General features: G+C 37.7%; 1 protein-coding gene across 10 annotated transcripts in view; it reads right to left on the reverse strand.

The window, feature by feature from the left end:
* KDM6A (lysine demethylase 6A) overlaps window positions 1–12915 on the reverse strand; it is a 159240-nt gene that overhangs the window by 59738 nt on the left and 86587 nt on the right. For all 10 annotated transcript variants that reach the window (XR_010612231.1, XM_065677073.1, XM_065677077.1 and 7 more), the window contains exons 7-8: window positions 3060–3114; window positions 271–305 (exon numbers count right to left, since the gene is read on the reverse strand). Coding sequence is in view for 9 of the 10 variants with exons in the window: in XM_065677073.1 (XP_065533145.1) it covers window positions 271–305; window positions 3060–3114 (90 nt within the window). In the remaining variant the exon portion in view is untranslated. The remainder of the gene's footprint in view (window positions 1–270; window positions 306–3059; window positions 3115–12915) is intronic.

The following is a 12915-nucleotide window of genomic DNA, read 5'->3' on the forward strand; positions in this document are numbered from 1 at the left end:
TTTTACTAAAAATTACACTGAACAGGTTTTTTTGCATTCAACCTGTCAGACCAGTAAATATATAAATTTATTAAGATTGCTACTCCATTTTGTAGCATGACAGTCCATATAAAAAATATTTTACAACTTGGCCGAAGTAAATAAAGTTTCTTTAGTGATTTGAGACTTAAGGCTAACTTCACAAAAGCATCCATAATCTGGATTCGACAGACTAATTACATCACATAGTTAGAAACAACCACACTTTATATAAAGTAGCTTAAAGCTTACCTGGATTTCATATAAGTGGGCGATGTGAAACTGAACTGTAAGAACAAGAAAATCAAAATCATTAGTTTCAGTTAATGACAACAATTACAATATCTGCTTTCAAGTGAGGGATAAAGAATGTTTAAAATTTATCAATGCAAAACCAAGATAAATTAAATTTTGAAGATCAAAAGAAGTATTTGTTTACATTCACATTTTATGCTAAATGCAACAGAACTGACAAGAGAATGAATATGTATCCTAACAAAGCATTAAGATTGCAAACAAATACTGCAGAAAGGTAGCCCATAGATTTTATTTGTATTCTGAAATGCAGAGTCCATTACCCTTTCAGTAAACTTAGCAACAAAATTTCTTTAAGCAGAGAATGCACATTAACATTTTCTGTAGATAACTGAATTAAGAGACTTATTTTCATTCAACTGTCGAAGGACAGACTATATTTTAGAACAGAAAACTACATTATATGCAGCCAGCTTTATACAGGATCTTAAATTTAGGTGTTTGGGGTTTGTTTTTTTTTCCTTTTTAGGAATTGACTTTCCCTTGTTAAGCTAAGAGTGTTAATTACAGATGATATTCTGATCATTACTGTAAAGCATCCTAAATTACTCATATGAATTGCACAGAATGCCATAATACTACCAGCAGCTCTCAGAGGCAAGAAAGTTGCTGGCTGGAAAAAAAAACACCAAAATTGTTCAGGAGTAAAAGCAGAGGGAAAATTATCCTCATACTGCTCAAATCATTAAACAAAAGATGGAATGCCTGAGTTCTCAGGCCTGTGAACTGCGAGCCTAGACTAGCTACAGAGTGATAGATAGCTAAAGCTATTTGAGATGGATGTAATCCTCACTCTGTTTGATGAGGAAAGACAAATTCCTTTGAGACAGACTTTTACCTGATGGTCCTGAGGACTGCAAGTTAAGAAAATACCTGGCTTTGAGCCAAGCTCAATTTATTTCAGTAAACAGATTTCTTTCCCTTGAAGCTGAAGAATAGCATGACACAGAGGTTTATACAGGTAATCTGGAGTTCCAGGGTTTCCCTCTGGGTCATAAAAGAGGGGAAAAATTCTCTTTGTGCACAGTTTTGTCCTTCACTATAAAGAAGGTAGCCTAGCACACTTCAAAAACCAGGTCATAATGAAATGCATAATCTAAAATTTTAATAAACTTTTTGTGTTCCTTGCTAAAGGGCACATAACATCAGTTACGTTCATCACAACGTCAGACTTCACTGTGTACTGATGAAGGAAAAACCTCTGCTGTTATTTTAGGAGTTCATTATCTAAAAAATCTGTTATTTTTTCCCCCTCACAGCAAAACCCCTTCAGTATGAAGCTACACCGTGCAGGGGAAAGAAATTAAAGCTGTCACATTGGAGACTGCCTAAATAGAAATAAGACATGCTTAGAGCATTTCTGCTAGGAACACACTCACTGTAATGCCGTTACTCACCCAGCCTTTAGAAATGCAAGGGGGAGGATTAAGGCAACCACAAGCATTAATGAGGGTACCCAACACCATGGGTCAAAGTGCATGGTTCTCCTTCCGCTAAGTAGCATGGGAGAACCTGACAAAGTATCTCTCATTCCTCTTCTCTCTTCCTTTGGGTTTGTCAGGCACTATGCAATAAAGCCTTTGCATGGGGCCATACCTCTACGTAAAACTGGGGGCATAGGGGACTGTGGGAGAAAGGTTAGGAAAACCTTACAGAAATTCAGAGAAGCAATGGAAACCAATAAAGTCAGTGAGAAATAACATGAACTAACATGAAATATGATAAAGAATCATGCAGCTGGTAGAAAACAATAAAAGCCTACTGACTTACGAAGAATTCTGCAAATATTTTACAATATTATCTGTGTCTGCTCCTGATGAGAGACAAAAGACCTTGTAGCATAGCTAGCTCCTTGATGCCAGTACAGCAAGTTTCACCCATGTACACAAACACCCTTTCATTAGCCCTGCTGACAGAATACTCACAATTCCATCTAAATCCAAATTAAAAAAAAAGTGAAAAAAAAAAAAAAGCTTTTAAATACTTTATCCAACGCTTCTGAACTTAGAATTAGGAGATAAGTTAAGCTCAACACCCAAGAGCAGCATGAAGATATCTTAAAAACTGAGAGGGTAATTTCCTTCACAACTGCCTGTCTTTTAATTCTTGGAGACTCCAAAACATGCAGCAACATATGCTTATTCTTGCATACAATTCCACTAACTATGGAAAAATACCTGCAGGACGCTCTGTAACAGACTATGGTGTATACTGCATCTGACAGGACATACTACACTAAAAGATTAGCATGTTCAAGTACAGACGAATACATAGCTGGCACCTAATGATCAATCAACCTACAGTTTGTACCTTTTCCTACTTCAACAGTGTTAAAACTGATGCTGAACTTCAGACCTATAAATTGGCATTAAAATGATCACCAAAAAATGACAGATTATCTGGATCCCACAAAGTTTTAAACAACTGATATTAAACATATGCCATAGCACAAGCACTACTGTTATAATTAAACGCTCCTCAAGAATTCATCTTCAAAGCAATTAATAAGCTGAGTCTTGATTTTTACTTATTCCACTTACTAAAACGATCCACACTCCACTGGAATATCTGTCTCCACTGACAGATGGAGGCAGGCTGTGCAGCCTCCCTCTCAGTACTGACTCTCTTGATTCGGAAGGATTGGTTCATTACAAATTCATACAGTTGTGAGCATCACTTAAAAAACACAAAAAGCTACAACAAAATAAATGGAATCGGTTACTTACTTTCAGCGTTAGACAAAGTGCAGGGATTGCAGTCAATCAAAGCTAACTGAAAATGCTGGAAAAAGAAACAATTATTTTTTAACCAACATGACAGTAGAACTTTTGCAAATTACTAAGGATAAATAGATTTTGTACTTCAAAATCAATTCGTCATTTTACCATGTGTCTTCAAGAAAATATTTTTTCTTTTCTGTTCAACTGCTTACTGGAAGAAAATAATTTTTTCTACTGCAGATGCAGCAATGCTTCTACCAATGTAAGATGGCAACAGATATCTTCACAGAACAACTGGGATAGCACCTGTAAGAATGACTGCATCAAACGAATGGTCAAAATTGGAAAATCAAGTTTTCCTCAGAGTAGAGAACCGGGATTGTAGTCATACCAGCTCACAGCCTCAGGGAGATAAACACGAAGCTTTCAATTTGTCTATCCAGAAAAACACAGTAAGCTTCCTTTAAATTGAGTGATTTGAAGTCTTTTTAGAAAACTGATCTCATGTCAAAAAGCACTTACAATGAATACCTTCACATTAAAACACGAGTTCTTAAAGAGATCATAAGTTCTTACATCCTTTCCTCCAGGTATAAAGATAACTGCAACTAGCCATTAAAGCTTGTTTATTTTTAATCACTATTCCTCAAAAGGTACGAAAAGTATCTTTTAAACCATCTCTGCCTTCTAAAGTTCTGAGACAAGAATTTCTTCTAGAAAGAAGGTCACACAAGCAGAGCAATTAAGCCTGTCTGCCAGAAAATCTGGATGTGAGCAAATCATTTCTAAGTGTCATGCTAATTTAGTGATCACTATTTACAGTCTGAAATGCAACCAAGTGTGTTAAAATGAATGGGACAGGCATACAAACTCAAGTGCCTCTGAACTTTTCCATAAAATTCATATAAAATTGCTAGAAACTGCAAAATTTGTATTAACATATTAATTCAACAGAGAGCCAGGCCTAGGAGATAGCACATAAAATACTACTGTTAATAAATACAGTTATTTACAAAATATAGCTCCAGGTGGCTTCTAATACACAGAAATTACTGACTCTTTAGCATATTTTATTAGCACAAAAATGGTGATTTAGCTCTGGCTGCTCAGGATTCCAAACTAGTTTAGCATCAGGGGCTTACTAGTGTAGCTGGGAAAAAAATAAATCCTTATTAATGGATGTATATGCAACTTGTTTTTTGTATTTGTTGTACCGGAACTACTAGACCCTACTTTCCTCATCGTCCTAGTAATACCTCGTGTATAGCACACCTCTGTAGCACGCATCTTGAAGACTGAGTTTTACAGACCACACAATTTCTAAATAAACATTTTTAACAGAAAAATTGTTAGAAAATTACTTTATTATTCATAGCAACGCATAAAAAAAGAATGCTGACACTTCATGAGCTCTGCGAGGCACACAGTTCTGCAGCTTACCTCTGCACTGACTTTTATCAATATCATTTGTAATACATGTTTTTAAAAAAATGAAGCAAACTCAATTTGAGTAACAGAAATTTATGATTTTTAATGAATATTTTAGCAATATCAGTCCCAGAGGAGAGGACAGAAAACAATGAACTCACATATATGTTACTTGTAAAATAACTTTTTAAGCTTTGAGCAAGCATTAAATAATAGCTTATAAATATTAGCCTATTTCTCTGCCTTGCCTGTTCCTTTTTCTGCTGCTCAGCAGTCAGACAACTTAAGATCTCCCCTCACTTACATTGCAATGCAGGTTGTGTGCCTCAGAGACATCCTTCAGTCGGTTACCATAGTGATACTACTAAGCAGGCAACTTAAAAAAAAAAAAAGAAGGCTAAATAAAAATAAAATGCTCTACTTTATATTGCATTTTGCATGGCAAAAGAAAAAAAAGGAACAGACTGATATACTTTGGCCTGTATATCGAGTATACCAGCCTAAATGGTACAAACCTGGTTTTGCGCAGATGTGCCATCTTGCACTGTCACTAACAATTAATATGAAAAGATAAGGCAGAACAGCAGAGATCTGCTCTCACCTAGCAATGCTATTATAAAAATTAAGTAGCTCTAAAGAGAAATGATTGACAACTATTCTGTAGCAGCTTTTTCAGAAGGGTTACTGCAGGGAGACTCGAGTGAGAGAAAGCAGGCAACCACATCAGAAAAAAATCTAACCATTTTAATATTTAAATATGCCAGTAATATCAGAACTGTGCAGTGAAAAAAAAAAAAAAAAAAAGGACTATTTGCAGCAATGCCTCCTAAAAATTTTAATTCTTAGTACTACGTTAGCTGGCTTCTACACTTCAGAGTCCACATTATGAAAATTTACTAAGTGTAGTAAATTTCTGCTTGCACTGCTCACTAAGCTACAAACAGCAAAGAAAATGATAAACCAAAGCCTGCAACTGCAGCAAAATAAACCATTTGCACTAAATAATGATCACAAAGCAATATACAGAAAACCCAGCACCTTTCACACCAAGAACCTTTGAAATGCACATACGCGAGCAACCCTCCACCTCCTGCCAGATAAATAATACATAGCTCCCCGTTAAGTATTCCAAATCAGACGCAAAATAAAGGCATGCATGCATTCTAGCACATAAAACCCTCATCAGCCAAAAGCAGATCCACCCACCACAATTACCAGCACCAAAAAATTAGAAAAATAGTAATCATTTCCAACTTCCATTTCTGCCGCACGCAGAAGCGGTTTGCAAACATCTGCCCGTCTCTCAAATATTGCAGCACTGAAGCCGGCTACTGCTGTGTGAAATAGTTACTATGCAGGAGAGGCCGCTGCAGTTCAGAGACGACACACAATACCTCAAGGCAGACAGCAGTCTATAGAAATTCAAATCCCGAGTAAGAGGATTTACCTAGAAGGCAGTGTTCTGAATGCTAAAAAGTAACAGGCTCCCTTCAAGAGCTTTGGCTCAAGTCATAACATACCTTGATTTGCAGCCATCTGTAATTGCACAATTATCTACAGCCTATTTTGTCTCCTCTGGAGTCTCTGACTTGCCTCTGATTGTGGAAACAATTTCAAACGTAACCTTTCCAAGGACCAAAAAGTACAGTGGCTTGCATATAAACAGAGCTGATGAAAACATTCGGTCTGGTAGTAAAATAACGGTAATCTGACACTGATTTTAGGTTCCTTCATGTTTTCACTACTAGAATTAACACCAATTCTCCTAACAAATCAGTCCTTTACAACTGAAGACGCAAGTACCTAGGGTTTTGTCAGTTCTTCAATCACTAAATGACCAACACGAAATGAGCCATCTTCTTCTTAATGCAAGATTTCCAGTACTGTCTCTGTTTACATCCAAGCCTGACAACTCAAAATAGTGACTCTACTCTCTCCTCCTCTGAGGAAGACATTAGCAAGCTTAATAGCTATGAGTTCTGCATTTATTTACCAAGCAAGGCAAGCCATCATTTGAAACCTGACAATTCTCACACTTACCACGAAGGAAAGCTCCATCATGACTCAGTGAAATTCTGCCAGGAGATGGCTTTTTCTGCTTATGTGACCTAGGTGTGATGCCTGTGTTCCTCAGAGCAGCCTTTGTTCAGATAAGTAGGGCACAGAAAGCCTGGCGTAATGAGCTGTGGCAGAGTGCCAAGCATCCATTTGCCAGGCATGTTTGGGGCCAGGGGAAAGGGTCAGGAGAGGACGCGCTATATGTGCTGCTACACTAGTGCGCTGCTCTGCTCTCCAGTGCCTTCTGAAGCCAGAACAAATTCATATTGTAATATGAAGGTCTGTGCTGCACAAACACTCGGTTGCTTTTGCCCAACATCCACAAAAAAACCTCAAACCCTCAAGACTGAGGAAGACCGTTACATGGATATGCTAGAAGAAAGCTACTTGAGGACTGAAGAAACAAAGGTCATATAGACACGTAAAATGAATTAACGGCAGTACGTTCAGAAGAATCTGTTGCTTTGACTAGCTATATAAATGAAAAATTATTTTAAAGCAGAAAGATTAGTAAAGCTGTGTTTTCGCTAGCCAGAGGAGGGCTGCATTCAAATTTACCGACCAACATCTTACATGGTGCAACACAGTGCTTTCCACAAAGCTGACTCAATACGCTGCCTGCATGCTTTACTAATATTTGTGGGACATCAGAATCTAGCTATTGCTGTGTTAACAGCCCAGAAGACTGCCAGTGGCAACAAAATGCCATAGGGAGATGCGATGACTGGAAGCTTGCACTGCCACTGCATCACCAGCATCCCCACGTTACTTTGCTGGCTGGAGTTCGGGTCATTTCAGAACCGGCAGTGCTCTGCCCCCAACCCACCCCCCTTACCCACACTGGATGAAAAGCACAGCCTTACCCTTGCCAGGTATCTGTGGCTGCCAAGCCAGTACACGTAGCTGGTTGCTACTGTGTGCTCTGAATGCCAACTTTCAGTTGCAATTACAGCTAATAAACCTGGACCAAGATACCTCTTGCAAGGAGGTGCACAAATGAAATGTACCTGCACCAATAGTCCTTAACCTGAGTGCTCAACTTCTGAGTCAACTATGCTTCTTCTCATGGTCTGTTTTACCCGCAAAAAAGGCGTAAGACACCGCAGAGCAGTAACTCAATTTCTGCATTTACTTCTCTCTGTAATCATGACATTTCTAAAATTTGCTTACAGTTTTCTTTTCTAAGAAAACTAAAAAATTACTCAAAACCCCCATCAAAACTAAGAGAAAACAAAAGAAAACGCTCTGTAGGCCAGACATTGAGGCATCATCATCCACTATCAAAACCAGCTCCACTAACAACTCTCTTGCAGTTCGACTGGCAGTCCTGAGGTTAAGTTAAAGATCTTAAGGTCTTTTCCATCCTAGTTGATTCTATCATTACAGTGCCATGCTGCATTAAAAAACCTTTCAGGTTTTTACTTCTTGTGTATGTCACTCTATCATGTGCATGTGCAGACTACAAAGACTTGGAGAGCAGTTCATCCCCAAATGCTGTCTGCCATCACTTACGTTTTTATTAAAACAGCATTTTGACTGATTTCATCCTGCTTTCCACAAAATGCTTTTTAGCTGAAGTGGTTGAAATAACGGATATCCACCATGTAATAGCTAAGGCCCTTTATTTTGTGTTTTTCTTACCTAAAAATGCTGCCTATTAGTTTTTAGTAGAATTACAGACATAAAAATGAACATAAGAAATTAAAAATTCTCATAACTGTATGTTTTGTCTAGTTATTCTTTTAAATAATTAAAAATACATAAGGTTTCAATTTAACACGCTTAAGCTTAAAAATTATTAATCTAAGCACATATGGAAGATAACTAGGTTGTGAAACAGAAGAAGGCTTGAAAACACAAATTTTCACTTTTATAAGTACATTTTATTTATTACTGCGAAAAACAGCATTAAAAAAGAACAATATGTCTGTAACAGCTACATGTTGGCATACAATAGCTGCAGTAGCTAAAAATATATTTAATAAAGATATTTACAGAGAGACAGGAAAATTATTTGAATAAGCAATGGAAAACTGTCTGACTAAATAAGTACTTTGAGCTGCTCATCTGAGTATCTGTATTTAATTTTTTTTGTATTTCATGCATATTCATGTAATTCATGCATGTTTTCCCAATAAATTTGAATTCTCTCGCAGCCTTTTTCTCATCCTAATATAAGCAGTATGTCTTAACATCACTAACAAATGAGAATCTTTAGGAAAATAATTAAAAAATTAAAATTCTATTCAAATTGATGATTTACAGGCAAGATCAAAGCATAAGCCTGAAGCAAACTGCTAGGATAGCTGGTTTGTGTATAAATAAGGAGGAACAACGTCTGAAAGTGAAAGGCAGCATGAGTATTTCTACTAAAAGGCAGACAATTGAAAACATGAGAAATTTAGTTCTCATTCTTCTAAGGGTTTTGTTGCTGGGTACAGGATCGACTGCAATTCTTAAAACCAAACAAAATCCCCGAAGCGCAACACAGCTTGGTTTGGCATAAAATAACCCGCTCGTGCCCAGTCCCTACTGACTACACATTAAAAAAATGAAACAAAACCAAACCCCCAAACCCAAAGAACCAAACAATCCACCACCAAAAGACCCTGAACAACAGCAAACAAAATACCCTCTCCCTCACAAAACCAAACCCACAGAAAAATCTCCCACCCAGCCACTGTTCCCTCAATGTTATTATTCTAATAAACATGAAAACTTAAGATTTCTTTTTCCCTTTAAGTAGCCTGTTATCAACCAGTGGAAGTGAACTGAATTTTACATTTAAAGAGTTTTCAAGATCACAGCCCTAACTCCCCACTGGAAAGCACACTACAATGCTTCACCACCACCAAGCAGAATGAGCACCAGATGGAAGACTTGTTTCCCATGGCTGCTGTTTCCAGTGTAATCCAATTATTAAATTAAGTAATACCAAAGCTGTAATTTTACTTTTTTCCTTAGCTTCTCTTTTATGCATGTGAGTAGTCCCACACAATGCACCCAGCTCCCCCTTCATGCCCTACTTAGTTCTGTGTTCAGCTTCTGGGTGGACAAGAGGCATTGGGGCTTCCCAATTCACAGCAACTCCTCTATGGATGGGACAACTCCCTTTGTAGGTTCATATCCCAACAGACCAGACCCATGGCCATTCATATGGTGCCTCTGTTGTAGTTCAAGCTATGCAGATCACTTGGTCCTCAGCTTGCAGAGCTCAAATGGCTCTGGGGTAGTATGCTGCACATGAACTTTTGAGGAATTTCTCTTTGAAATCCCTTTCATTCTGACTTATCTGCTAGAAATTGGTTAAGTTTCAAAAGCACTTAGAAGAAATACTGAGACATACATGCAAGACAAGCTGATGACAAACACATATGAGAAAAGGAGGCTAAAACTGAAAAAAATATTCAATAAATAGGAAAATTACTAAGATAGCCAGAAACAACGAGGCACGTACTCAGAAGCTTCAACCGTTTGTCCATCTATATTTAACAAACCAATAAAAAGATATATTATGTTCCCACAGATCTTGCTTTATTCTCCTTTGAGGTTATCATGGTTCAACCGCAGCTACCACCACTGAATACAGTATTAGTGTCATTTGTAGGAAATGGTAAATAGGAGGGGGGCAACAGGACACTCAGTAAAGTGTGAAAAGGCTAGGACTGTGAAGTAAACCTTAATATAACCATAGACTCATTTAGGTTAGAAAAGATCATTGAGTCCAACCGTTAAACTAACTGCTATGGTAATCAATAATACCTCCCCCCTAAGTCACTGACAGTTGATTTTGGAATTAAGTTGCACTTTCCTGATGAATGGGCAAATTCAGTTTTCCTGTATCACTTGTGAAGGTAACACTGCCCTAACTGTCTGGTTACACAAGGGCTGTTTTCTTTCAACCAGAAAGGCCACTTTTTTCTTTTATTTTTTCCTTAATGGAAGACTGAAGGCCAAGTGATTTTCAACAGCTCTGGTGTTCTTGCCAGAGCTTATGGCAATGGGATAACCGAGCAGTCAAGGGTTCTCACAGCAATTTGCAAGTCTTAACTGCAGCAATGTTAAAAACATGCAGAAGCAGTAACTGATTTTGAAAAAACAGAGTTGATTTTATGCTTGTTAAACAGCACTCTGGTAATTACCTTGATCATCAACATCTTAAAATAGTAAAAATTAATTTTGCACTTAAATTGCTTACATAAAATATAGATGATTTATGTTAATGCTCTAAAATTGTGAAAAACATGGAATATTTGACCTTCAGACTCCCATCTTCTCCCTTTGCCTGAAGACTCTTACTGCCAATGACTCATCTGTTGGCAATGGTTTATTCTTAGCAATTACAGACTTAACATGAATGTTTAAATACCATCAAAAACATTATGATATTTTAGAGTACATTAATGCAACGTTGGTACAATCTGTGAAATTCAGAACAGTCGCAAGTGAATAGTGGATGAAAACTTACTTTCACTTTCTGCCTCAATGTCAAATAGGGAGTAACGCTGGGCTGTGGTTTTACTTTATACAGAGCCACAGGGAAAGGGTCTGTGCTCAAGGCCAGTTACTAGCAGGCTGCATCCTTTAAAACCCAGGATCCTTTTAAAAACGCCCAAAAAACCCCAACAAAACCAAAACCGACAGAACAAGACAACCCTGTCTCTTCATTACTTTGGGTTACATACCTTTTTGTGAAGAGAGAAGATACTCTGTCCCAGAGAATGAGACAGACATTCCACGAAAACATGATTTAGCACTCTTTCATCTTATCTCTTCCTCATTTTCTTCTCCCCATGCTTGTGCAAAACCACTGCACCAGCAGTTTCTTTGTCCTCTTCACTAAGGAAGTGTTTTCTGACTTGCCTCTCACTCACAGAATTCTGGCTTAAAGGTTTTTTTTGAAACCTCAACTCAGGGATCAGTCAGATTGACTTTTAAAGAAGCTACTACCCTGCTTGTTCTACTTAGTTTGCTCCTCAAGTGATATACTCTGGTATGTTTCAATCAGTAACATTTTGATTTCAAACAAAACAGATCAGTCTCAGGACTCTGTATTAAATCCACAGCTGAGCTGAACTTAAAATAGCTGAAACTGGCCAAGACTGGGTGGATTGCCCCACTTAGTTCTTTCTTGCTCCTCGTTATTATTCTCTGCTAAGGACTGCAACCTCCATTGCAAAGGCAGTAAACCAGAAACTGCCTTGGCTTTCAGTTTCCGTTGATAATTCCAGATTATAGTTTTATGTTATGTTTTGCACCAGAAGGGTACAAGAGAGCTCTACCCTCTCCTTCCCATTCACGCATTCCTGCTATCTACCTTGCACTGGATCTAGCAACTGGACAATCTTAAGTTGACTTGGTTTAGACTTCTTATCCACTTCAGTCTGCAAATCGAAATAAAAAATCACTTGATTCAAAGCAGCAGAGGCTGCTGAACAATGCAATTGGAATAGTAAGGTGGAAAATGAGACGACCTTTTAGCAACAACCTGCAGTTATATTGCTGTGAGGACAATGTGAAACTATGTTTAATGCAACACTCACCCCTAGCCCCCCATGATTATTTCATCACCATTTTGAATATCCTCACTCTGCTCCATGGTAGGCTGTTTTTGTTGCTGCTATTTGTTTTCTTACGTGACTTAATCACATTGCACATAATAGAAGCAATGGAATCATAATTTTGCACTACAAAAGATTAATTTCTTTCTCTTTTTAAAATACCTCTTTCGTGTTTTTCCCATTCATCGCTGGCATACTGAAAACTGAAAGTGACCTTTCTGCTTTGTGAAGTTGTGAAGATCAAACACAGTAAATTATTCAGATTGAATCAAGTATTTAAATAGATATTATGAGGATTCAGTGACAGAATTACATATTTCATGGCACAGCAGGAAAAGGTTCTTTATTTCTTGATCAGTTTCTTCTACTGAAGATTAAAATAGAGAAGTTCCTTCCACTAACTGATTACAAGTTTACTATTTCCTTGTAAATTTACTCTTCTGTAACCCTGACTTCTTCAAAACCAAACCCAAAATGTACTTCTCCAGCACTTGTTTTATTTCCTAAGATAGCTGATACTAAATCAATGCCAAAGTACAAGAAAACAGGATCAAACTCGCACGTAAGTCTTTCCCAACACAAGTGATCCATCTCTACCTTCCCTTGCTTTCCTTTGTCTTTTATTGCACTGAATCTTTCCTACTCCTATGCAATATCCTCTAAGCACAACTTCCAACTACACCTTCTCTGACTGGTAGTTCAGACTCTGGATGAAGAAAAGGAAGCCTTATGAAAGAAGTGCTTCCAATTACTACAAATAGTGAAAGCAAAAAAAGGGGAGAGCGGCACCCTACTCTTTAAAATCATGGACAACA

This window comes from Lathamus discolor, chromosome 4 (genome assembly GCF_037157495.1).
Source record: "Lathamus discolor isolate bLatDis1 chromosome 4, bLatDis1.hap1, whole genome shotgun sequence".
Classification (NCBI taxonomy): Eukaryota; Metazoa; Chordata; class Aves; order Psittaciformes; family Psittacidae; genus Lathamus; species Lathamus discolor.